At 41.4% G+C, this 27,733-nt stretch overlaps 2 protein-coding genes across 2 annotated transcripts in view; one reads left to right on the forward strand and one right to left on the reverse strand.

The window, feature by feature from the left end:
- The window catches only part of prox1a (prospero homeobox 1a), a 31,563-nt gene extending 27,222 nt beyond the window's left edge, over nucleotides 1-4,341 (reverse strand). Inside the window, exons 1-2 of the mRNA XM_079336463.1 lie at nucleotides 3,495-4,341; nucleotides 3-418 (exon numbers count right to left, since the gene is read on the reverse strand). Of these exons, the coding sequence (XP_079192589.1) occupies nucleotides 3-353 (351 nt within the window). The 5' untranslated portion in view covers nucleotides 354-418; nucleotides 3,495-4,341. The remainder of the gene's footprint in view (nucleotides 1-2; nucleotides 419-3,494) is intronic.
- Nucleotides 1-27,733, forward strand: part of LOC306818749 (uncharacterized protein) — a 153,027-nt gene that overhangs the window by 66,710 nt on the left and 58,584 nt on the right. The window contains exon 7 of the mRNA XM_079336471.1: nucleotides 15,706-15,792. Within this exon, the coding sequence (XP_079192597.1) occupies nucleotides 15,706-15,792 (87 nt within the window). The remainder of the gene's footprint in view (nucleotides 1-15,705; nucleotides 15,793-27,733) is intronic.

A 27,733-nucleotide genomic window follows, 5' to 3' on the forward strand; every position in this document is an offset into this window, starting at 1 on the left:
ACCTGAAAGCCTGAGTCACTTCCTCCATTCTTTCCGATGTTATTCTTCAGTAGCTGAGAGATAATGGTGGCCCCGGGGAAGGGCATCATGGCGTCTTCGTACGAGTTTGCCCTCTTCAGCAACTTCCTGAGAACGTTTGACTTTTCCCCGTCAACGTTGGTACTCCCGTGGCCGTGAGCGACCAAAGAGCAGTCTCCGTCCTGGTCCATGCAGTGCGATTGGTTCATGCTGTCGAACAGGGTGTCCCTGGTGCGGCCGAATATCGTGCTACCAACAGTCCTTTTCACCCCGATGTCGACACGTCTGCGCTTGGTCTGTCTGGTTAAGAGTGTGGTGCTGTCATGATCAGGCATCACGCAGGGGAGCTAAAGGGACATGACAAAGGGTCCTCACAGACATTCACTATGAGAGGAGTTACCTGCACAAGAAAAACACAGAACAGCAAAAAATCATTTCAGTAAAATTTAACTGGAAATTCCTTGAAATGTAATCTTTGTCCCCAAGCATGGCGACCCCTTTTTTCTGTCCAAGAGAAACCAAATCATTGACAATGGTGAGCTTTATTTTCCATATCTTTAAATAAAGTGTGTCTGTACTGTATGAACAGTCCTTAATTATGAGGTACATAGGGAGTCAAATTCAAAACTGTTCACATGATGATCAGTGTTCAGTGGTTTGAAATAAATCTGAATTTTCAGAACTTAATATTGACATTTTGAGAAGAAAACTTTCTGAAAACACCATTCATTAACAATCACAAACATTTCCAAAGAACTTCCGTGAATAACAAATAGTAGCAGCCACATTAACAGACCACTCAAAATACATTCTTGACTAAAATAATAGCCACACAGAGAAAACCCAGTTACGTGTTAATCTTCCATTTCCTCTTCGTCCCCTGAGCAGTAACCTTGATTTCTGCACCTTGTGTGGAGTTGTGAAGAATAGACAGCGTCTTTGTTCTTGTCAGAGGGAATTCATCAACTCTAAAGGATAAAAAGCTGCAATTTATTTCATATTGATGTCGTTTTTTGCCTGCTTTTGTTCGACTTCACATAATTTGAATGAAATAAGTACCTTCTTTATTTACAAAAGCAGCAAATATCAAGGTACGAGAACTTCTTGAGTTTTGTGTTAATTTCTATAACCTGGGGTTGAAGCAGTTTTTTTGTACGTACTGCATATTCAAGGCATGCTTTTTCTTTTTCCAACATATTTAAATATTTCCTCTCTTGTAAGGCAAGAGAGAGACACCTGTGGTATTGAAAGCATGCACCGTAAAAAGGAGCAAGTCACTTTCTGAATTCTCTAAAAACAGAAAATTGGGTGAGCAGTGTCTGCTGACAAAGGGCCAATATCTTACCCATCCAAATAACCGAATAGCATTCACTGATACACAGTACATAAATCCTGGAAGTGCAGGAAAACCAAGCATTCATCCCGTATTTCTATAAAAACAAAAATCTCAATCCAATGATTATAATGTACTGCACAAGTCATTCATATCTTTCTTGTTCTTGCTATTTCTCATCCATTTAGTTTTCAAGTCCGAAAGACAAGAAGAACCCCAGAAAGAGTCTAGGGCACTTCCAAACGGATCAACAGTGGAATATTTGTTTGCACTTTTGCCCTATTGCACGTGTGTACAGGCAGCGTTTTCCATGTTGCATGTTTGCATCTGCTTTGCAAAGGATTTCAGGGTCAAGACTATGAAAATATTTCACAAATTAAATCTGCTTCCTACAACAGTTCGTTCGAGCTGTGCCTTCGATCACAAGAGTTCAGCATTACAATTCATTAAATTAAAAAAAAAAAAAAAAAACAGGACAGTCAGATTCTTCAGAGATACAGTAAATGTAAAAATGCACAAACAGACTAAATCAGCAGCAGACTTTTCTCTAAGCCCACAAAGCAGACTGTTGTGTTCCTGCTCGGCCATTACCTAATGAAATACTTTCAAAGCAGAGGAGAGGGGTCAGTCGAAACGCTGTAGACGAAGAAAAAAACACCCGGCCATCAGCACAGAGCCCAGCAGTGACCCAGATACACACTCTCACATTTAGTACATGCATATACACACATGACTCTGTGTTTGCATTATTTGTTCCTCTCTCTGTCTCACACACACACACACACAAAAGTGAAGGACAAACAGTTTAGATTAGGGGGTCCAATGAGCTCGAAAACGTGCTTGTTTTGAAATGTGTGTGTGTGAGGTCAAATGGAGAATACAGCTTTCCATCCTCGCCAATAAAATAAAACGACAACACACATGAAACGCCTTCATCACCTTATCTATGGGCGAGGGGGACGTAACACAAACTAAACTTTACAGACCATACACAAGATTTAAATCGACAACAAGTTCAAAAACCTTCATCACTATGTTGAAAGATATTTGAGAAAGGTGTGCATTGAAAGAAGATGTGAGAGTGTGTCTGTGGTCACTGTATTCAAACAGAAAGTAGTGTTTTAATGTGAATCTGAAGATCACAGTTTCCCTACAATTGAGAAGTGAAATAGGAAGTCACAGATGAGTATCCGTAAATGACACCTTTCTATTCCCTCGTGTTTGTTTGCCTTTGCTCATTTAATTCATATTACTGAAAAATGATGTAAAGTACATCATGAGCTCACTTGAAATTAAGTCTCTATTAAAAATAATTACAAGAATATATACTTATATGAAGCGGGACCTCGTACATCTGCAAGAGAAACTTTAAAAACGAGTTTATTATTCTTGAGTGTCAGCTGGCTCTGTCCTCCTCTCTGTGCGCTCGGAGCAAAGAACACCGCGGACCAGATACTTTGACGCACGGAGTTTAGAGCGGCAGATCTGGACGAAGATGTTTGTCATTCTAAACGTCAATCAGGCCATGTTTATGACACTAAGGGCACACTGCGGACATCTCCAAGTTGTCTTAAAGCAGTGAAGAGTTTTGCTCATGGAAAGAGACAAATGTTAAAGGCATATTGGTTTGTGAAGAGTCAGAAGCTTCTGTGGGTACAAGGCTGAATGTACAGATCAATGAAATAAGTTTGAAGATTAACTTTATGTTGAAACAGGAGGGCATAGTCACCTGAAAGAGTTTTATTTATTTATTTGACAGATGGCAAAATATGACAGTTAAGATTTATACATTCGCCTCTACTGAATGACTTGTTAAAAAAAAAAAACTAAAGTAATGACAGGTGCGTCGATCCAAGCGAGTTGAACTCAGAAGTTAACAACCAAACCAATGTTAAACCAACTTTACGGAGGATTACTCTCCACATCTTTTGCCGGTAAAAAACTGGAGCAACCCGAGATCACACAGCAGAAAGTTGGTCAAATCCATCTAAAGCATCCGGATCCTCGATATGTGCGACGAGGATAAACCCGCTCCATAGACAGTGGCAGCAAAGTTATACAGCGCAAACACATTCACACAGCCTGTAAAAGTCCACGAGTGATAATGATTATTAAGGTTATAAACAATAGGTGCTCTACTCACTTCTCTGTCCGTTTCTCCAAGTCGCTTCGTCGAAGAAAGCACGAACACCAGAGACAGATCCGCACTCGCCGTTAAGATCAATGCCGTAATTTACTCTGGCAAAGTGGAGACGTATGAAGAGCGTGCGTGCACGCGGGCCTCCCTGTGTGTGTGTGTGTATGGGTGCGAGAGAGATACGTGTAGAGAAAGTGTGTGTGAGAGCGAGAGAGACCGATACACTGAGAAAGCGACTGAGAGAGAGAGACTGCTCTTGTGCGCCGCTCTCCTCCCGGGATGGGAAGTGTTGAGTATCGAGCGCACCCGGGTCCGCTCCTCGCACTCTCTTCGGCTTGCTGACAATCCCGCTTTTCTCCCTCCGACCAACGACAAGACTCTCAATAAGAAACAAGAAGAGACGCGCGTGAAGGATACGTGAAGACGCTGCGTCACGCACCCCGGAGTGAGGTAACGGCTCCACCTGACCAATAAGGAAGAAGAGCCGGGGACGCTGGATTTTATTTATAAGGAGCTCCCCGAATCCAGCGCGCGGGTAGAGCGGAGTGGGAGAGGGAGGAGAGAGGAGCAGAGGAAGAAGCGGATGGTAAACTGAAAATCTGCTCTTTCTTATAAGCGGAGAAGCTGCAAACAAACAAAAACAAAACAAAAAAAACAACAACAACTTTATGGACTAAAATTAAAGTTCAAGTTTAACTGCCTATTTTCTGTGTTTGATTACGATTTGTTTAAACACGGTTTGTCATTTAAAACATGTAAAAGATAAAACAGTTAATGTCTTACCTTCTTAATTGTGATTAAATCCAAACAACTTAAATCGTTAAAAGATTAATTATTACATTGTTTGGATGTTTTAACTCGTGCTACTGTAACAGCTTTATCACTATTTAGTGTTATAATAAAAGCAGCTTTCAACTTTATCTGTTTCCTTTTGTTCCTCTTTTTTTTAAACTATAAACAATTGTGTGGCTTATACATTCTCATTACGTGCGCGTATAATCGAAAACACTCGTGCGCAAATGTGCAGACCATGTCACTGAAAGCGCTGATAAATAATGGCAGGATATGACAGTCCGGGTGAAAAGCCATCATCTTCTCTGGACTTTAGAGAGTCAGACCGACGAGCTGCGAGCAACTCACGGACAGCATCGCTCATTTTTTAGACATTAAGAGAGGAAACTTAATCCCCTTTGCAGGAATCTATTAAAACAATATTTCCGCGCGGAAGCGTATTTGAACAACTGAGGCCTTTTTGTGTGAATGGCTGTTTGATGAGTCAGTCCTAAATCCTGCATCGTATTTGGATGTATTTCTTAAAAACACATATTTCCTTGTCACAGTTTTAATGAAATTGTTTATGTCTCAGGTGTAAAAATAATAATAATCTAATTAATTGGTAAAGGATAGGTGTTGTGAGTTTGATGCATTGTTATGCAGAGTGAAGGCGCACGTTCCTTTAGTATCAGGACTCACTAATGACTGCTCTCTCCATAATGAGTGCGCAGGTACAATAAAAGGCAGACTTAATACACACTTTTCCGGTCCATGGCGCATCATGTGTGCTTCCTCACGCGCTCAATGGATTATCAGAATTAAATTGAATGTAATGGCTTGATGAATAAAAAAAACCCAATACTGTAAATTTCTGTAAAACACTTAAAACATGTTTTGGGGGAATAACATGGAGGTGTTACTGAGAGAAGTGTGTGAGGCAGAAGGAAATCGCACGAAAGTATGGAAAAGGAAACAATTCCGAATAAAAGTTGAACTATATAATTTTCTACCTTTTCTATATATTTGTTTTATCAGTTTGAAGTGAATTGGATGTGGACTTGATGGATAGAAGCGAATATCCTAAACCTGTAGGATATATTCATGCAGAGGAATGTGTGTATGTGCGCCTCATGCCACATTTTAAAACGATAAATTAAAGCGCTTCCAAGCTCAAAATCAGCTTCTTATTTATTTGTTTTCATCGTTATTCAAAGCTGATACGGATTTTCTTCAGTTTTAATTCGTTTTCAAGATCAGCGGACACTCAGTTTGAGAGAGCATCGCAGCGCCACTGATCCAGCATCCCTCCTCTCACCTTAATTACGCACGAGAATTATCGGCATTTGCACGAAGTTACACAATTATTTTCAGCACTCTGCAGCCGTGCCGTGCTACCACGCATCTATTAGAGATAAATATTGAAAGAGAAATGTCCGGTGAATATTTCTCCCTGAGGAGACAGATGTGTGTTCCGTGCAAAAGACGATATAAGGAGCAGCAAACGGGCCCCGCTTTTCTAATGATCCCTTGCCAATTATTTGGCACAGACATCGACACTGAAGGCAAATTTTATTTCCCCACTTAATCCGGACTTTAAATGCGGTGACCTATTTGTACAATTGCGCCCTTGGTGATGCCATTTTGTAGTTTGGTAACTTATATGCGTGCAGGACAGTGTGCATACCTGTGGAGGAGAAATTAAAACTCAGCCGGAATGGGGTCTGTGGGAAAAATTGTAAATGGGCTAAAAAATCCCAGTTTTCTGCATTTGTGGCCAAAAAACGAGGGAGTGACGGTGCATGCATTTGATTGTCAGAAAGAGTCATCTTTTCAAGGTGGAGGGGACTTTGTTTCATTTTGATTCAGACAGTTTTGCTGCAGAATAAAAATGTCTGAAAATAATAAAAGAAATGTGGAAAAATGCAAAGGGAGTAGGAGGGAATTAGCTCAATCTAAAACATTTAAAAGCATAAAGATGTGTTTACTTATCAGCCACAGAATGAAGTGATAAAGAGCTGAAATACTGAAGTCTTATTTGGCTTACAGCACAGGTGTTTGGGACATTTTTTGGACTATTTTTCAGGGGAAGAAAATAATTGCATTAATGTTTAACAGGTGACCTCCTCATGTTTACCTGCACGAGGTGGCGATGACCCACACAAGTGTATGTGTGTGTGTTTGTGTGTGTGAGACACAGAGAGAGTTACCAAATGAGTGAGAATGACACACACACAGACTTTGAGCTTGTGTAGAGAACAGGGAGATAAAAGGGAGACCTCTCTTGTGTTTTGGTCACTCTTGTTCATCCTGAATCCTCCTCACGTTTTACCCAGACATCCCGTAGTAAACTCACAACCAGGAACTTTCTGATCGACCACCATTTTCTTACTCACATTTCAGGATTTAACCAAAGAGCCAAACTGACAGTCAAGCCGAGCGGTTCTTATGATCATTCAGCACAATACTCTTCACACTGAGCAGAAACTCAGCAGTGACAGAGCGCTCAGTTCTCCCACGAGAGGAAAGGGAGGAAAAGAAAGAAAATAACACTTAGAACCTGAGAGCGTTATTGTGAAGTACCTAAGAGAGGATAAATCTGACATGAAATGTTGATTCATTTCAATAGTTAAGAATGTTTGGATCCAAATAAAAGGAGTTGTTAGCAAACTGCTCTTCTTAACTCAAGCTGCACCATAAGTCTTTCAGTGTGACTTCTTCATGTCATTTTGACTCTTTTGCTGTATTATGCTTCACATTGTTTGCAATCAGCTGCCTTACCACCATAAAACAACACTAAACGTGAAACCAGACGGCGTGCACGCAGTTAAAAGAGCCAATTGTAAAGAGGTTTCACAAGTCATTGAGTCAGATGTTCAGACGGATAATCCAAACTTTATCTCTGCTACGTTGTGGGTCATTAACCACAGGTTCACATTCTTTTTGGGGAACAAAACAGGAACCGGTTTTATCTTGTAAGTCTTAAACCGTCTTCTCCTAGTCCACTTTTCTGTTTCAACCATACAGTGAAGAAGACACGCAGGTAGCACCAGTGATGTCAGCTTTTGGACACTTCTTAAGAACTGTTTCTTTATTTGGCGTCACGCATAACTAATCTGTATCAGTCACTGAGGTTCTTTCATACAGGTGGAGGAAGTGTTGGTGAAGCTGAGCTGGAAATACAAGGTAGAAACCACAGTGGGTGAAACCAACATCCCTGACATGGATTCTTACAGTAAATTACACGACACTTGTGATAAGAAGTAAAATGTTGAAATCTAAAACCTTGTGAAAGGAAATCAAATGAAAACCTTTTATTTTTTGGCTGGAATTTGGTGGAGCTGGAGCCAGCAACTTTTAAAGATCACAAAATGGAATGTATGAAGGACCAACCTAACCTTGCACATGAACACAAAACATTGCACTTTTTGACTTGAGTTTGGTTGAGCTAAAGCCAGCGTCTCCCAGAAATATTCAAGAGGAAAAGAAACAACCTTGCAAATGACAGTGAAAGCTTTCTTCTTTTGGCTGGAGTTTGGTAGAATTAGAGCCAACTTCAAAATATATTGTGCATGGAGGGAAACAATTATCTTTGGCCACACCTGGCAGAAACTTAAATGTGTTTAGACTCTTGAGTGGAGTTTAGTGTCAGAGCCATCATCGAGCCAGAACATCTTAAATTTGTAGAGAAGGAAAACATCAACAACTTTTATGATCAACATAATATTTGTGTTGCGTTAGCTTTAGAGTGTGAGGAGAGACAATATTGAACTTTGAAATGTGAACATTTCAAATGAGGTTTGGTAGAGTCAGAGGTAACCTCACACAAATATTAAAGGCTTAAATTAGTTTGGAAGACATGAAACTATCCCTGAATTAAAAGAAAATGTGACATTTTTGGACTAGGGTTTGGTTGAGTTCGAGTCAACATCGAGCAGTAATTTGTGAGGCTATATCTTGGAAGATGTGGTGGCTTCTGTTGCTGAAAACAGCATATTCCCTTTTTCCGTAATGATGTCATCAAAAGTTCACTTTGCTAAAAGGCTGCCGTACCACACGTACCTTCAGCGCTCACACACTTTTTGTAGAGAGAGTAAAATCTCAGTGGATCACCATCATGCTGTAATAAAGAGACAAAAAAGCGAAAAATGAAAATAGAAAGGCAGAGAGCGGGAATAATGATAGTCCTGTCGCTGATGGAGGTCTGGAGGTAAAGACACATGAATGCAGAGGTTTCTCTCACTGTCTCTTTCTCCATCTCCCCCCCCCCTTTCCTCTCTCTGTCTCTTTTTCTCCCCCCTTCCTCTCTTCCTCCTCTCTCCATCAAGATGCCATTATTCAGGACATTAGTGAAGAAGAGCTAAAAGCTCTCACTGTCGAGGAGGGTCCAAGGGTCCTTTCTGAGAGCTGTGACGCAGGCGCACACGCGCGCCTGCACGCATGCACTCACACTTTGACTAGAGAAGTAGCATGTAGCACAGGTGAAGAGGTAAGGGGTGCTAAAAAGGTCTTATTGCAGACATTACCAGGTAGCTCGGCTCCTCTACTCTCCTGTGTGGCCAAAACATGGACATTAGCTGACACAAAGAAATAAAGCGCCTTACAGTGTGCAGCACCGAGCAGGCAGCAAGCATGTCCTTGTGGATTTATTTATACTCTGTGCACTTTGATACCCTCCACCTTCTCTGTCTGCTTCACTTTCTCTCCAAATGCCTCGAATAATGTGTGGAAATATCTGCAAATAATCAGGTAAAAGGAGATTAGGATATGGATGCTCTTTCTAGTCTAATAATGATGTGTTCCATGTTGAACTTTTCTCACCTCTTTTATCTTCAGCTGCTCCGAGAAGCTTGTCAAACTTCATCTCTCTGTTAAACAGTAACCCAACCCATGTTACATCATGCACACAATGTCATTTTCCCCAATTATTTGACACATCAGTCCCTTAAGTTTTGATTAATCTGCCTCAGTTCAGCACTTATTCAGCTTTTTGTTGCAGTAAAGGAAGTGAGACTTTTTTCTTTTGTCACTAAGATGCAGAATTGCTTCCCCCTAAAGTGTTGCCATGGCTCACAGTGTTTCAGGTTTATCTCTGTGGTCATTACACTGACATGGTTAAAATACTAGATGTATATTTCTTAATGGAGTTTAGATGAGCCTCATTTTATATCGAACACAGACTCCATGCAAAGGCCTGACCAGTTTCTTACGTCACATCTGTACAAAGTGAGTGTTGAACAATGAAACAACCTGGCTCTGTCAGCTGGTCAACAAACCAAGCAGTGCAATCAGACCGACGGCGACATGGAGTGGAAACTGTAAAGCACTAAAGCTCTCCAGTAAGACAGCAGACGTGACAATCTGCAATTATTGTGAGATAAAAAAAAAACACAAGTAAAAGAGCGACTGAAACTGAAGTGTGTGAGCATTGACTGTGCTTCCTCTTTCAAAGCTGATTTTTCATGAAATAGCTGTGATGCGTTCATTACTCGTGACTGATGAGGTCATATTTGTACGAATGAAAGTTAGTGTTGAAGCTGCAGAACACAATTCATTAACCTGCACTTTAGCATCTTTATGTTGCTGTGATTTAAACAGTCAATCAGGCTGATACTGTCACAGCAATACTTGAGGGAATGTGGGGGAAGCAGCGTCATAAATCAACGGCCTCTCAAAGTCCATTTCTGCCATTAACTTCCAAACTTGTCTCTTTAACTTTTCCTAATTATTCCATTTCCTGAGCTCAGGGCCTTGGAGGATTTTCATAATTCATCCCCCTCCTTCACCTTGTTTCCTTTTTTCTCTCCCATCACAACTACTGAAGGACAAAACCATCAAAAAATTATTCATCTGACCCTTTTTTTTTTCTTTCAATTTACCATTCTTTCTTCCCGTTCCTGTAATTCATGTGTTCCTTTCTTTTTATCAGTCCTATGGAGCCCGACACTGCTCATGTATTTATTCAGGCTTTCTCTGCCTCTGATGGGTGACATGGATGGAGCTGAATAGACGCAATGTGTGTGTGTGTGTGTGCGTGTGTGTGTGTGTGTGTGTGTGTGTGTGTTTGAGTGTTTGAGTGTTTGTGTGTGTAGACCTCTTCTATTGTGCTGACTCGAAGAGAAGGTCCTTAATCTAGCCACAGCCATTACCGCTGCTGAGACCTCCAGCCTCCACCGGCCCTCTTGCCCTGATGTCGTGCCCAGCCACGGAGGCCCTTTAGTGGGCCGCTTGGCAAGCCACATCAGGGTCTTGGGTCTGGAGCTTTGGCCTGGATCCCCTTGTCCTCATCCTCCAGCACCTATGCCCCCCTTTACATCCCACTATGAAGCTGCGTCCTGGCCCTGCTTGGCCCAGAAGCCGCCTTCCTGGCTCGGTTCCTGGATGCTCAGAGAGAGGGGAGGGGGTGGTGGAAGAAAGCCTGTAGCTGGATGTGCAGCGGAGTGAGGAGAGGTGCAGAGGCTAACAATGCTATCAGAGAGCTGGCGTCCGTCTCTTAAACACACACGCACACACACAAACACATATACCACTGTGTTTGTCTTTATTTATCACAGCTCTTCACACATTACAACAACAACGGAAGAAAGGCGGCGTGCAGAATGGAGAGGGTCGAAAAGAGAGAAAAGTGGCAGTGAAAAAGAGGGAAACAGAGCCAAAAAAGAGGGATAAGAAGAAAACAAACGGCACGGCAAGGAAACGAAGAGAAGTGTAAAGAAATATAAAGAGTGCTTAAAGAAAAAGAGAGATGTAGCAGAGTGGATTTAAGGATAAAAAAAGGCAAATAAAAGATGGAAAAAGGCAGCCTTGTTTTCCACCAGCCTGCTGGCCGGAGCCTGTGTGACATTGTCAGGCCTCCTGGATCCCCATGGAAACAAAAATCATCATGTTTGTTCGAAATGCTTTCATTAACGCCTTGTAGCTGAGCCAAAAACAAAAAAAAAAAAGCCAACAAGGGACGAGGAGATGCCAAATAAAAAATCCCAACACAAATAATGCAAACAAACAAAGGATAAAAAGAGCAAAAGCAAACTTAGTAAAAGCAGTTCTGTTATATTTTTTCGGACTCTTTTTTCCCAACATCTACTCACTGACCCGTGTCGCTTTGTACACAATGCGACAGGCGGACTTTCAGGACGTTTTTGAGTCGCCATCACTTTGGGGATCAAACTGTGCTCGGTGTAATAACGTTGCCATGTTGTTGCCATGTTTGCATGGAGTATTATAATGATAGCCTTTGGCACATTTGAATAAGCTGTGGAAAAGACAAACAGTTTGATTCAGTTTGTTGACTTGTTTTATTAAATAAAATGAACCAACCTTTGAGCACTTTTTAATCTGATTTAGATGATTTATGACCAACTTTTCGCTGCATGTTTTTGTTTCAATGTCTCAAATTTATTGACAGAAACATTTCTCAGTCATGACATTGTATCATGAACTGCCTTAAAAAACCTTTAAACCAACACAAGGAGAAAGTAGGACATCCGTGTACACACACACACACAGCTCTGGCATAATGACAATCAATTAAAGCTTCCTCCTCTCCTCTCCTTTAATTGAAATTGAATTACTGAGTTTTTCCTCCCGTCCCTTTAACAGAGCATGTAAGAAAACGCCCGGGGCTGATCTAAAGCCGAGCCGCGCTCCCATTTAACCGCCGAAGAAGTTTAAGGTCCAAACACAGCAAGTAATAAGGATGTTAGGCTATTAAAGAGACACACGGTAAGAGGCATGCATGCAGAAACACACACGAGTCGGAACATCAGGGTGATTAAAGAGTGAAGCTCAGTGTAGCTGAACTAAACATGTCTAGAAGGAATGGATTCAACATCATGGATGTGACCATCTCATCATTGCAAATATCATCACAACAGTCTGACTTTATTTTACTGCAGATAAAATGGTTCATGTCTCATTAATTGCAGTGCTGTTTCATCAGTATTTAATTGATTCAAATTTCAGTTGTGTGATATGATTCCTGTTCTAACGCTGTGCTGTTTACCAGCCCTGAATGATCTTATTGAGTGTGTGAAACTCATGACAATGTATGAAACAACATATCACCATGCTGCATGTATAATGAGGAAAGATGAGTCATCCTATACTTACGCATGTTGATTTTTTTTGTCTTTTCTTGATGTGAATACGTCTCTATTCTTTATAGTTTATTTTCCATCCGCTGTGCTTCCTGTCCCTCTCCGACAGGTCTCACTTTGGCAGTGCTTGTGTGTCTGTCTGTGAGGGTTTTAGGCATGTCAGTGATATTTCAGCTCACGTCCCCCTTACTCCCACAGGCTTGCAAACGGAGGGACACATAATGCACGTCGAAGGAGGGCGTCTTTGTAAAATAGAGGTCACTGTAAGTGTAGATTTAAGTAGATGTGGCTGCAGACTCTTTTGGGTTCTATGCAGACAGAGAAGTTGGAACCCAAAGTATGGTAATGGAGATATAAAAAGAGAGGAAAACTATGAGTCAGAAATATTCAGGTAAGATTAGGAGCGTCCGAAAAGGTTGAAAATGAGATAAAAACTCTCCAAACTGACAGGAACAGGAATAAAGAGAGTGATTTCAGACAAATGAAAGACAGAAACCCGAGCCAAGCTGTGATTTCCCAGTAAGAGGTTCGCTCTTCATCTGCCACTGAACCCAAACCCTTCAGCAGAACAAAGCCACTCGTTTATCGTCCATTTTTCATCTATGCGCCTTTTTTTTCTCCAACATGCAAGAGAGCTCCCTCCCTCTCTTTTCCCTCTTTCTCTCTGACGCAGTGGGATAACCCTCACCCTCACAACCTCACACCTCCCCTACCGCTGCACAGACTCGCACACACACACACACTTTGCCAGATCCTGTTGGAAACGCACACACGCATTTCTCTTTTTGATTTTGGCTCAGTTCTACGGGCGTTCAAGTTTCTCCTACTTGTTGGAATAATTATGAGATATGTTCAACTCAAGTTTTATAAATACCACCTTCCCCTGCCTAGACTTAACTCCGCCCCCTCTCTCTCCAGCCCAGTTCAGGTCGAGAGGCGTTGTTTCGACTCGGCCACCTGCTGTCTGATAGAACATAAACAAGCCTCACACTTGTTTCCTCCTGAGCTGTACCCCGCAATCACTGCGCCAGTAAAACCTCACACTCCATTTACCTTCAGCTCAGGTGACTTCCTGGGCAGTGTGTGTGTGTGTGTGTGTGTGTGTGTGTGTGTGTGTGTGTGTGTGTGTGTGTGTGTGTGTGTGTGCGTGTGTGTGTGGAGACTCAGCCGAGTGTGGCACTTTGAATAAGTGAAAACAGATCAGAAGCTCAGCTTGCAAATATGAAGAAAAGTATTTCTTTCTTGAATAATCATTGTATAGAGGAATCTTTGTAGGGGCTCAGATTGTTTTAGCGTCAGGATTCTTTCAATGTCAAATAAAAACCTGCTCACCTGCTGATAAGATTCAAAAGTTCTTCAAAAGACGGGGCTTATGACAAACTATAAAACTGATCTGACAGACTCATGCAGGATGATGTTGAAGTTTGGACGGTACAAAGTTCAAACAACCAAATCCAACTAGTCCGACAACATTCAGAGCTGAATATGATCGAAGTTCAGGCCAAGAGAATCTCAGCGCTTCATCATATCATGAATCAAATACACAATAAACTATTTACAATCGTTCTGCACGGCAGTCTCTCCTTCACCGGAGCCAGGTCTGTAAAAAAACAAAAAAAACAACATTTTCTCTGTGTGGTGTGAACAAACACAACCTAAGCCATGACCTCAACCCCGATCTAACACCTTTGGGTTGAACTGTGAGCCAGGCCTTATCACACAGACTCATCTGCCAACCTCACCGATGCTCTCGGGAAGAAACGGGAGCAAATCCCAGCAGCAGCAGCGTTTAAAAGTATGGAAGAAATATGTCCATGTTGGAATGAAGCCTCTAAAAGCAGAAAATGCTTATAGTGTCGACACACGCTCGTCAATGTGGGGCCGAAAAAGAGTGTGTGTGATGGAGCTGTATCGCACCATCACCACAGAGAAAGCCTGACCCGCCGCTCACCCTCCATCTTGTTTGTGTATCACTTTATTTGTTGGAAAAACAACAACAACAACAACAGCAACCAGCCTCTGTAATTATTCCTTAGTGCTGCCTCACTCACTGTAATTATACACCCATACGGTGTGTGAGTTTCAGCATACACACGCGTGTGTGTCTCTGTGCGTGTCAGTGTGTGTGTGATGGAGAGAGAGGGATGAAGGGACAACAAGCTGAGGTCTTTGTTGCTAAATGACAGTGATTCACCATCAGGCCACCCATTTAGTTTAAGTGTGCTGCTCATTTGCCCGTGTGTGTGTGAATGAAGTTGAGAGGATGTAGCACACACACACACACACACACACACACACACAGGAAGAGAGGGAGCAGGACAATGCATCCAAAAGTGTGTGTGTGTGTGTGTGTGTGCTCTCCCTGCCATCAAGACCTGGCAGCACACCAAACCCTGCATACTTTTTGTTGACATGTGTGAGTGTGTGTTTCTGTGTGTAGCAGCATCTGTACTCTGCACTGGGTGTGTTAGCGTCTGTGTGTGTCTGCGTAGGGGCCTTTGTAAGTGATAGTTAGCTCGCGCCCTCTCCTCGTCGCTCCTCTGATGCAGAAATTTTTGTGCAGTCTGATTTTCAATCTGGCGTTTAACCACCATCGTTCGGGATGTTTAAACTCAACCTCTGCGCTCTTTCCGGAAATGTTTTGGTGTTTTTTTCTGAAATTTCATTTAAAACAGAGGCTTACTGTGATCTTTTTAAGGGCCACAGTTTAACCACGAGTCTCTGAAAATAACTTTTCTTACAGCTCATTTAAAATGAGACTAAGCAGCAGATTCGGCATGATGATCATTTTAAAGCATCTGATTGAGATGACCACCATGTTTTGTCTTTTTTCCCCCATTTATGATTGTCCAAAACATTTTTTCCTTCAATGTTGTAGCTTATTTGTTGTTTTTAAAATACCTCTACTGCCAGGTCGAGAGTAAGCCAGTATTTAAAGTCAAAAATGCATAATGGTGCAAGCAAACTCAGTGTTCACATGGATTAGAAAAAATGGCCGACGTAGTTAATTAAGACTTGTGATTGAATGAATTCACTTGTGTGATAGAAAGTGCTGTATCCAGCAGCAGATGGTTCCCTCTCAAGGCGACTCAACCACCCACACCGATTGATGGTAAAAGAGTGAGAATAATAGAGACGTCTGGTGAAGAAGTTGTTGAAGTAACCGATTATGATGCCGAGATCAGAGATATGAGGCCAACTCGTACTTTCTTGTTTCCTCAGGTAGAGTCTGACGAGGCGTTTGCTTGCCCCCTCCAGCTGAGTCTTATCCATTATTAATGTCTCAACATGGTCTCTAAGGATCTGCCATCCATTATTAATGTCTGACAATTTCTCTCCTTCTCTCCCAGGGCCTCCTTCTGTCTCCCCCTCACCGTCCCTCCTTCTTCGATCCCTCCTTCCATCCCATCGAGCGTCTGGACAAAAGCTAATAACAGGTGTGTTCTCCTCCCACTTCATGTTTCCTCCTCCTCCTCCTCCTCTGTCTTCAGTCCGTCTGTGATTTCTTCCCGGTCACTTGGGATTTCTACTGAGTGTTAAATGTGCTAAATGTGTGCGTGCGCACAAAGCCTGTGTGCCACCTGGGAAAGGTGGCAACCTGCTAAACATGTGTGTTTGTATTAATAATGTATGAAGGCTTGTCTTACTCCTTGAGACAGTTAACTGGCACATATACACACATGTGGAAACACACAGTAGTGACTCACACATCATCTGTCGTGTGGGTTTACTCACATCTGTCCCAGACTTAAACATCAACAACAGTATTTGATCAGTATTGAGTGAGGTCTGTCTCATAACCAGAAACATGCATAGTCTTTTTACCCTCACCAGCTTCACATATCAGCTGAATCTGTAGAATACTTTAAGTGACAAAAATGCTGTTATATCAGTCAAAAAAGTTTTTGAAGAACAGCCTGTAAAAGTCCTTGTAGACATATTAGGGAGTGAAACATGCTCTGAATGAAGATACGTTTAAAAACAATAACATGCAAAGGGAAATAAAGTGCTCAAAAGTAAGACAGGAGGTGTGTGTGTGTGTGTGTGTGTGTGTGTGTGGGTGTGTGTGTGTGTTGGAGGGGGGGTGGGTGGGGGGGGTGGAAGGAACAGACGGTGCCATGGCCTTATGTTGGCACGCATGTGTACTCAGGTGCAAGGGAGTGTGTGTGGTGACAGTTATTCTTTCCTCAGGTGCATCTAGGAGGGGACGCATGGTGGTTTTTTTTGGCAGGAGTAGTGAGTGTGTAGAGTGTGTAGAGTGTGTGTGTGTGTGTGTGTGTGTGTGTGTGTGTGTGTGTGTGTGTGTGTGCTCCTGGATCTTCTTCCAGAGAGAAAAGAGAGAAGGTGTAATTACAGTTGTTAGAAAACTCTTGCCAGACGCAGAAGATTTAGAAGATTTAGTTAGAAAAATCTGCCTGGGAAGTCTTGTTTTTATTTACTAATCGCAGCACACACCTCGTTTCCTACTAAGCACAGCTACGACAAAGTGTGCCTCAGATGTTCTTCAAACTTTATCTGTCAATTTAAAGAGCTTTCTAAGTAACTCCAGTGGATTTCCTTTGGCTGCCTGAAGATCCTCTCTCATATGAAGGAACTGATGTTCTGATGATGAATCAGGTTAAAAAGAGGAGAGGGAGTTTGAACCTTTTTGAATCTCTCATGATTCCAGCAGAGACACGAAGAGTGTCAGTAGTTATCACTCTGTTGCTGAACTCATTGTTTTCTTGTGTGGATTTCGGACACACGTAACACTCCTGGACATACTCGGTTTACCTGAGATGAGGTGTGGCAGCAGGTGGAGTGCTCTCATATAAAGACCTTTAAAGATGCAGAGCACCAAGCCGACTCTGCTTTATTTTAGGTACCAAAAAAGTTTGTCATCCTTGTCTTGCTTTGGAGGATGTCCACATGGCATGAGTAGAAACTCTTTGTATCATATCAAACAGCTTGCACTGGGAAGGTTTGTAAGTCGTACGGCTCTATTGAAAGAGTGCGTCACATAAATGAGTCTTCTCTTCATAACCTGAAGAAACAGAAGGCCGCATTTTCAGTAATCAAACTGTGTGTTCAAAACACTTGTCAGTATTTCTTCTCCTCCTCAAAACATCCTCTCATCTGTTTCAAACCAACACTGAACACATCTCGCTTTTAACAGCTCCTTGTCATAAAATGCACTTCTTTGGTTTTAATTAGTACCTCAATCTCCTGTTGTGTTCCTGTGATCTTTATAAATGCCACATATTCAACAAATAACAATTAGGCTTAATTAAGATGATTAAAAACTCCTGTCTAATCCGTCATCACTCCCTATTCATATCTTACAATACACCAGTGTGTGTGTGCGTGTGTGTGTGCGCTTCTCTTCTTCACGCTTGACAAATCAAGAAGATCAGTGTATAATGACTGCATAGCACACTAACAGACACACACACACCTTACATATTCACAAACAAACATGTCCTTAAGACAGATGAAGCTTATCAATATTTGTTAATTAAATTCTTGTGCGTATTAATGAAAGACTTAGAGTTGCTCTTTGTGACGCTCTCTTAAGTGTGTGTGTGTGTGTGTGTGTGTGTGTGTGTGTGTGTGTGTGTGTGTGTGTTTGTTTGCGTTCTCTGCATGTTTGTTTTGCTTTAATGAGATTTCACCTTGCAACACTTTGGGTTGTGGGAGGTTTGTGTGTGTGTGTGTGTGTGTGTGTGTGTGTGTAAGTGTGTGTGTGTGTAATACAGTAGATTGTTATTACTCCAGGGTGAATGGCAGGTGATGGGCACATCTGACAAGAGAAAAACAAGTCAAAGTTGAAATTTTGAGAAAAGGAAATAAGAGAATAAATGGTCTTAAATTCTTAAAGAATGATGAACACACTTAGTTTGTGAGCCGTTTAGTTCAGTGTGGCTTTGGCACGTTGACTGGACAGTTGCTGTTCATCACATAGCACCATAGATTCCTTGCATTTTGTACAAACATTGGGAAGAAAGCCCACTAGTTTGGTGCTTCTGTCTTTTTTACATCTTTTGAATTAGTAAAATTTCAAAAAAATCTCAACTTGAGTCTCTGTTTGCTATTAAAATTGGATCAGAAATTCATGTTCACCTCAACATCAACCATTGTGACTGTTTGTATTCCTGACTTCTCCATTAGAGGGACCAGAATGTAACACGTTGATCCAGATATTCTGATCGTATCCATAAGTTTGATATTTCCATGAACACCTGAAGTTTGATGAACAAGACAGTTCTCACCTTCAAAATAAAAGCCTCTTTTGCCCGTTTTGCCTGCTGCAGGCCTTGATCTTTTTTTTTGGGTTTTTTTTTAAGTATCAAGTCGAAATGCTAGGCAGCTAAAGAAGCAGCAGAGCCGAGTCTATGTCTGGGTTTACAGGAGGAAGTCCCAAAGCAGTTGACTCTCAGATGAAGAAGAAGTAGTGAGGCGTGTACCTTGTTAAAGCCAAATATCCACCTATCAGGAAAATAACGAGGTCAGGGATCGAAGCAAAGGACTCGAAAAAAAGTAAGTTAAGATGGCACCATGAAGGCCAGTTCAATGTGAACATTTAAAAAAGGAGTCCCTAAAGAAACGTCAGAAAACAGATCTCGACCCTTCTGTTGATGTACTGAAATCACCCCGATCATTCAGGAGCCACAAATTAAAAGTGGTAAAGTGATCAACACATTTTATCTGATCGTTGGTGTCTCTTTGACATTGTTTTTGTTGTAATGGAGTCTGGTGACAGGAAGAAATATTTGCAGTGTGGACATGATGTCTGGAGACTCAGTGACTACTCTGATACAAATGTGGTAACTCCTTGAAATCCTCTCATCCCTCTCTCTCTCACTTTAACCTCATCCTGTCTTATCCGTCCGTATCTCTTCGCTCATAACCCAACACCATCTGTTCATCTTTCGCCGAGAAGGAGCTCGCCCTCCTCTCTGGCTCTCTTTTTCTCTCGCTTTTAAACTCGTTCTCTGACATTGGCCCTGCGCCCTTGGCTCTCATTTATTAGAAAGTAATTCAACATTGGGATTGAATCAAAGTGGCAGAAATATGTTTTATTTCAGATTTTAAAGCAGAAAATTAAGCTATGGAGAAGGTATCCTCGTTCGCTCCTCGAGATTAACACCCTCCACCCTCCTTCTTCCCCCTCTAATATCCCTTTCTTTCCCCTCCAATTCCCATCCACCCTGCTCTATCTCGGGGGCATATGTCAAGAGGAAGCAAGCATCTGCTCCTTGAGAGGGATTCTGTGTCCGCTGCTCTGCCATTCTGTGCCAGAAGTCCGTCAGTCGCACGGCGGCAGTATGGCCTGGCGAGGAAACGGGACATGGACCCGGGAGGAGAGCTCTGCTTGATTAAATCTATGTCTGTGTCTTGGTTTGAGTTCCTCTGTTGCACATGTCTATGAAGCTGAGCTCTTTATAAGACAGCAGCACCTGCTGTTAAAAGAAATGGGCATGAAGGACAACACAAGTAATAAAAGCTGGACGAACAAAAGGTACGAGTGTTTGTTGGTAGAGAGGGTGAATTGTATGCCAGTTTTTGAAGATGAACACTTAAACATGAAGGCCAAGTGAACGTGTGTGGGTCAGCCAAGTGGGAGAAGGGAAGTCTTCAGGAGCTAATTTGTGAAGTAGCTGAAGTTTATCTTTATTCTCCCAACAGGTGTTTGAAAGTGTGGGAAGCATCCACTTCTAGGTCATTTATAGTTTTTATTTTTCTTCCAACATAAGAAGGGCCTCAGGTTACAAAACATCAGCCAAGAAACTGAATGTGGACTTAATCTTTGAAAACATTTGAACTCAGGTTCCTCTCAACATAATACATTTTAGGTTCATGAGTTTCTCAAAAGTTTCTTCAGACACACAAATGGCGAGCCTCGGTCGAAACTTTTAAAGCTTACAACTCCACTAAGTTGACTGATACGTCAAAAACCACAGAAACCACATTTTCAAGCGGACTAGAGTTTGTTGCTTCGGACTGCATCAGAGTCAGTTTAAAACAGACCGAGCAGCTCCCTGAGTGATAAAACCTTAATGTTGGACTGCAGAGGATTTGTAAGCCATTGTTTTGCTTTCTATTAAATGGTACCTGTTTTTGTATTAAACAGAAACCCTGTTAAGCTTATTGGTTTTATAGAAATAGAAAACAACTATAATGAGCCCTAACCATATTCGAATTACCCATGCTGCCACACGTCTACACACTCGGCATGCACTTTTAAGACCTCTTCGCTCTTCAATTTGGCCCAAGAATAAACAACAGCGAGAGAAAAGAAAAGAGTAAATGTGTCATTAATAGAAAAGGAAGATGAGCTAATTGTGTTGCATGCTCTGGAAAAATCAAAAATCCATTAGAGAGGGGAAAAGGACACTGAACAAGGCTTTTTTTGTAAAAATCAGATGATGTCTCACCGAAGAAGAAAACCAAGAGCGCTTTTACCTTTAATTTGGTCCTTTATCCTTGATTTAAGATGGTCTCCATGTGCATGCCTGTTAGTGTGAGTGCGCGTTGTTGTTGTTCTCTGCCTAATGCATGCCAATGAGTCACGCAAGAGGCAACTTTATCTAATCTCCATAAATGGCCGTACGGTTCAGGAAGGTCAGCCGCACACACATATGCACACACGTCGCTAAGAGACGGAGCATAAGGAGACGGTAAATTGAGAGAAATTAGAAGAAATGATGGAAGGGACCGGTGGAAGTAAAAGAGGAATGAGGGACACTGAATGGACTCTGGGGTGAAACAATTAGCTCTGTCATTTAATGTTTGCTCTGCTTTACCAGCTCAGAAAGGTCAGAGCACTCCTGCAAAGATAAGTCATTCTCCTACGGGGTCCTGTGAGGGACAACATGACTTTAAGATGGGGTTTTTTTCTTCCCAGAATGATGGCCAAGAGTCGATGAAAAAGATGGCAAGGGTAAATGGTTGGCATTTTAATCTAATTTAGCTTGAAAGTGCCGAACTATCAACCAAGAAAAAAAAAAGGCTTCTGGAATTATGGATGGAAATTGTGAAACACAAACATGAGTTAATAATCTTATTTAGCATCATTGAAGTGAGTGGTGTGGATTGGCTTGTCCTCGGCTCTGTGTTAAAGGCTGTGCCTTTTAGGGGTCACATTGCTTTGCTCTCCGTATCATATGGGCATTCTGCATCTACATGTGTCTTGCATACTGGTTGATGGCTCGAACACGGACTGGAGTAAAATGTTTGTTCTGACTCTTCAAACTCACTTCTAATGTTTTTTAAGATCCATAATTACGACGTACATGAGACCAGTAAGTAGTTCCCAAGGGTTTTAGCTATACCTCCACAGCCTGCAAATACTAATTTCTGAGGAGCTGTTGAGACTTTGCTCGCTGAAGTACAGGAAGTGATTTTTGACTTTTCATGACCCCACTTTGACTTCACAAAAACTCTGGAGACCCCAGACATCTGAAACGCGGCTTTATGATCAGAGTAGTTTGTGCTTGTTGCAAGTAAACATGCATTGAAGACTGCACTCAGGCTATTTGTCTTTATTATTGTGGACATAGAAAGAAAGGCTCGGGTGACATTTCTGCACACACAGGCAGAGACTCTGCAAGGTTCTTGTTTTGGCCCACAATAGCCTGTTTTCATATATTTTAACATTTATTTAGTCTCATGATCAATAAATAAAAATGACACATGACCTCATTTGAGTTTTTCCCTACCCTGTGTGTGGTCGGGTCCTCAAGGTTGGGAAAACCTGTCAGGAGGACCACAAAACTGAAGCAGAGAAAGTGGAGTCAGCTGATGTTTTCTTCACTGTTTTACTTCATACATAACAGAACGTAGAATATGACGTGTTACATGATGACTGGCTGCTTATCTGACCCATAAAGTGAAATACACTGACTTTTCATTTTCACATTGTGAATTGTTTAGTGTTCATGTGACACATGTATTTTCTCTCTGCTTGCTTTGATGCCCCCTCAAAGATCTTTCCGTTGTCCCTCTTATTGTCAGAAGGTGTTTCTATCCCTCCCGCTTTATGAAGCTACACCTCCATCCGTTTTTGATTTCACCTTCTTCTTTTTTTTTACATTTTGTTTTGATCCCTGTGTGAAACCTGGTTCGAGGGGTCTCTGGGGTGGGTCATTGCTTTGTGTGCTTAAATGCCTGTGTGTGATGTTGGCATTACCCGGTGTCTCTTTGAGGCCATCTGGAGTCGGCACATGTGGGAAAACCTCTGAAAGTAAATATGTCAGTGTGTGTGTGTGTTCGTGTGTGTGTGTCACTTTGACATGCCAGCACATTTATAAAAGATAACAATTGATTTAAATCTATTTTCACATTCGTACAAAAACCAAAGCTGCCCAATAAAAAATAAGGTCATGACAGAAATGACATTCCCTTATTTCATTAGTCTCCATACAAAGAAGCAGAAAACAGCCGAAGCCTTGTGCCCACTGTAATGTTTATTTGACAGTTACATTGACCCTAATGAGGAGTTTAAAACACATGTTCGATGATTATGTTTATGAGCAAATCATCCGATAGTAATCAGGAAGTCAAGATGCTTCCCGGGAAAAAAAAGGAACTACAGTCTTAATTTAACCACAACAAAACAAATTCAAACTGAAACTGAAAACAAAGAGGACATACAAATAAAAACTAACAGACAGTCCATATAGTATTGTACTTTACACTTGACAAAGGTTCAGAGGGTAAGAGATTTTGGTGATGCCTATCAAGAGTAGTGTGCAGGACTTTTCAAAGAGCTAGTTTGATCTCCTACGCAGCGACGTTCAAACAACTTGTTTAAAACAAGGTCCAAATGCCTGTTTGTGTTTTCACTTTAAAAGTCGGTCCACATTCCGATAAGCTGTCAATAACACAACAATCAGCTGCTTCATTAAGACTGTTGGCAGATAGAGAGGAATACAGTCACAGGTTAAAGGGGAGGGGGGGGAGGGGGGGGGGGTGCAGGTTTGGGATTGTGGCTGCCAAACGGGGTGAATAATACATGTGAGGGAACAGAGGATGAAAAGTTTAGGGGAGGGAGGGAGGAATAAAAATGTTCCCCACCTGTTCTCTTCTGAAGTCAGCTCTCTATTAATTTAATTAATCCTCTTGATTAAGGATCTGTATCGATGAGCTCTCGTGCTCTGTTAGCAAGAACTCCCTTCAGGTTTCAAACACTGCTACAGCTCAACCATTTCACTAAAGAGTCCATCTCCTCTTTTAGTATTTCTTTGACATTCAACTTTTAAAAATGGAGGAAATAAAAAAAAACATTAAGTTGAGATTATTATATTTGATTTATAGAACAACAGCTTCGAAAATGCAACACTCTTTTTTTTTTTCTTTTTTTACCTTCAAAGCACCAACAAAGGATTTACACCTCTTTTATCTGAACCACAGGGGAAGTTTTGTGCCATAATGCAAAGCTTTATTTACATGCACTTGGCAGCAAGAAGAATTTTTAATCTTTGTGCATGTTGATTATCAACTCCCTGCTTTAAAGTCAAACTATATGCAACCAGGCTCCTCGATTGTTAGCCTGAATTTAATGTGCTACTCACGCAAGTGGGCTTTACTTGTGTTATAAACACTGGTCTGAAGTGCAGGTTGAAGGATCCTATTTTTCCCTATGTTGCAGGATGAAACACACCTTTTATCTCATATCAAAAAGTCATAATTTTACAATGCATAACATTTTGTCAGTCAGAGTTTTTGGCAAACCAGATGGCTAACGAACACAAGGAAGAAATAAATCAGAAATATCCCCAAAGTCTTTACAAATGTACTTTTTAAAATCTTTGTACACTTGCTTGACTCGTCCTACAAACTTGTTTGCCTTTCTGGTCAGATGCTAAACTTTGTTATATTGATCAGGGGCTGTTCTGACGAAATAAAGGGCATCTCTAACTCAAGGGATACCAATTTTAGGATAGGATAGGCCTGACAGGGGAGAGTCATGCACACAAGGAAGTCCTTATATGGACATGGGATTACGTTGACGATACACTGTATGTATGAAACAAAATGAATGCACTGACCTAAACATTAATCTGTATCTGGATATGTTGAGATATGAACATACACAACCGTCGGACTGTGATCAGGAGAACAATGTTCCCGCGCTGCACATCGATCGCTCTCCTTCTTTCACCTTTCTTTACCACAGACGCACAGATAATAATTTGTATTTACCCCTTGCACACACGACCACACACACAGCCTCAACACTTTTATACATTGCCTCCGATTAATTTTCTTCTCTCATTTGTTTGAATCGAGACCCTTAAGGGTGCATAGAAAGGCTGACCTTGAGACACAGAAGATTAGACACTTGAACTCCGACTGAAGAGAGACGCTTCCTCCGAGTGGAGGAACCTTGTGGAGAAGCGACAGCATACTTTTCTAAGAGATTGGAAGCTCGCACTTGAGAGAAAATTAAATCTCTCCAAGGATGCTGTCGGAGCATTGAGAAAAGATTGGCGTTTTGTATGTACACTGAACGGGCTCGGTTCGCTCAGTTTTTCGATTTTTACATGTTTTTGTTTGTGAGTAGATTCATTAATACAACATTTTAGATGTTCTAAAGGTGGTGAAACTCACCCTGGAAGGCTGAGCAGAAGATTTTTTGTGTGAGAAAAAAAGTTTCAAATTGAATATTTGTTTGATAAAGAGGTTTCTAAACCAAACTTGGGATTCAAAAAAATTAATTGATATGTATGTAGACCAAAGTCAGAAGAATGTCCAATCAGTTCTTCCGACTGATTCTCCAATTGTTACCATCTAGGTCGTTACCTTGTCTTTTATGTCTATTTTCAACTATTTCTCAGAAAGCAGCTCTTTTGATCTCCCCATGAATTGTGCACAGGCTTAAACTCATGGAGCCTTTAAAGAAGACGTATGAGCATCTCATTTAAGGAAAATGGTTGATATTTATCGCTCATTTCTTCACAAGTTTTCAAGGATCCAACAGGATAATTTCCAGCAAGGATCTACAAATATTAATGTGAAAGAATCAATGATCGGAGGACTTTCTTTAGAAGATATGCTCAATGACAAAGCCTTCCTTCTTTAATTAGGGTCACGAAGAAGCTGACAGTTGCAAGTTTATTGAATACTGTTATAAAGACTCAAATTTAACATTTTACCATCACCATCTTGTCGCGTTTTTTTGCACAACGGTATGCACTGTTTTGCCTGCTCTTATATTGCAGTAATAGCGACATGTCAAAATTAGTTTTCCATTTTACTTCAAATGGAATCATGATTTTTTTCTATGAATCAGATCATTTGTTGAAGGATTTCTTAAACTAGAAGCTGGGACCTTAAAGTCATTGGAAACTGACAGCTGACATTGTAAATCAAAAGTAAAGTGGGGTTTTCTCTTTGTTTTCACAACTGATAAATGTGCCCCCTACTGGCTAAGATAAGGAATGTTTCTTTAAGCCGATGGATGCTCATTCCACCTCTACTTCGAAGTATTTTCCTGTTACTTCTTTCAGAAAAGTCAACTGCAATCTATGTTTTTTTTTCTATTGTGGTTGTCATGTTTGTAGTGTGATGAAGGCCCACGCGCACTGAAGCCACCAGCAGTAACTTCAGAATAATCATGAAGGCTTGACATTTTCACAAGTTCCATTAACAAAGGTTAAGAGACTACTAAATGCTTTAAAAAAAGTGGTTTATTAACTTATTTTCAGGCTTCTTTCCCGTTGTAGGCCCTGACCTCTCTGCATCTTGTAATAATGACTTCCAGTTTTCATTCAGCACTTTGTGCGGGACTGAATTGTTAACGAGAACTTTCAGAGAGAGTCAAGGTTTTTTTGTTCCCACTTTTAATGGACTAACAAAGCAGACTCAGGCAAAGACAATTGATTTAGACTGACACAAACACACATGGGGACGAACACACACTCGCACACACACACACACACACACACACACACACACTCACTGGCGTAAAGATGAAAGAATCAATGATTGAAAACTTTCTCCGAAACCACAGGTTGCATCGCAGAGGGAACAGAGGGATGAAAGGCGAGGAGAAGTGCGAATGAAAGAGAGAGGTAGAGCGGCAGGGTGACTGACTGACAGAGCAGATCGCATGCCAAGCCACTGTCACTGGCACTTAAAGGGCAGACACACATATGCACAAACACACACACACGTACAAATTGTGGAGTTGCATCTCTCAGCTCTAAATAGATTCACCTGCTGCAGCGTGTTCCAAGCAAAAGTCAAATAGTTATGAAATTTGTGCTAAATTTATCAACTATTTGAAGACAATGTATAGATTCAGCTTTCTTAAACACACACACTCTAAATTACTAGATTAGGCAGGTTAATGCACACAAACACACAAATGATTGACTAACACTGTTTTGTCGAAAGTTTCCTCTCCATCCCGCCACTTTGTCTCTCTACCTGTCTCGTTACCGCAACGCCCAGGGCCTGTCAGAAACACACAACGGTGCAAAAGATGATTTGAACGTGTATGTGCGCACACATATACACAAACACATTCGCACACACACACACACACACACTAATTCATGGTGGGCGACAGTGTACAAGTGACGGCTGGTGCCCACATCAGAATGCAGGTTGGAGGTTTGACATTCCTGGAGGCTGTGTCCGTCTAGCCAGTTAGGGGGAGGACAGCCAATAACACACACACACACACACACACACACGTGTGTGTGTGCTCATAGGTGTGGTCCTGTATGTGTTTTTCCTTGATGCTTGTCTCTGTGCGTCCATGTGTGTGTGTGTGTGTGTGTGTGTCTGTGTGTGTGTGTGTGTGTGTGTGTGTGTGTGTGTGTGTGTGTGTGTGTGTGTGTGTGTGTGCGTGTGTGTGTCCTATAACAGTAATGAAGGCAGTCTGAGAGATTATCACAGTTGGGTGCTTGCAGACCTCAAGGTTAAAGGAGCACAAAGGCTCAGCAGAAACAGTGTGTGTGTGTGTGACGGTGTGCATGCCTTTGTAAATACGTGTGTGTGTGTGTGTGTGTGTGTGTGTGTGTGTATAAGATGCATAATGATTGATTGGTAAGATCTTGAGAGAGAGAGGTAGAAATGATTAAAAGCAAGAGAGAGACAGGTAATTGGCAGGGTTCAGGATTTATATTAATGGTTAAAACATTTCATCTAAAAATCAATCAATTCCACATATTCAGTCTGGGCCAGATTTTAAAGGAATAATTCGACATTTTGGGGTTTGACTAGTTCAGGATTTTTTTCAAATGTTACTTCAAGCCACAGTCAACTATACTTCGAATGAACAGCTCTTTTTTCGTGTGCTCTTTGAGTTGATTTTATAAGCTGGCAGGGTTACAAGATAACAATAAACTTTGGTGGTGAGTTTTTGTTTTTTTTTTTCAGAAGGAGTAC

This window comes from Symphodus melops, assembly GCF_947650265.1.
Source record: "Symphodus melops genome assembly, chromosome: 23".
In the NCBI taxonomy this organism is placed as follows: domain Eukaryota; kingdom Metazoa; phylum Chordata; class Actinopteri; order Labriformes; family Labridae; genus Symphodus; species Symphodus melops.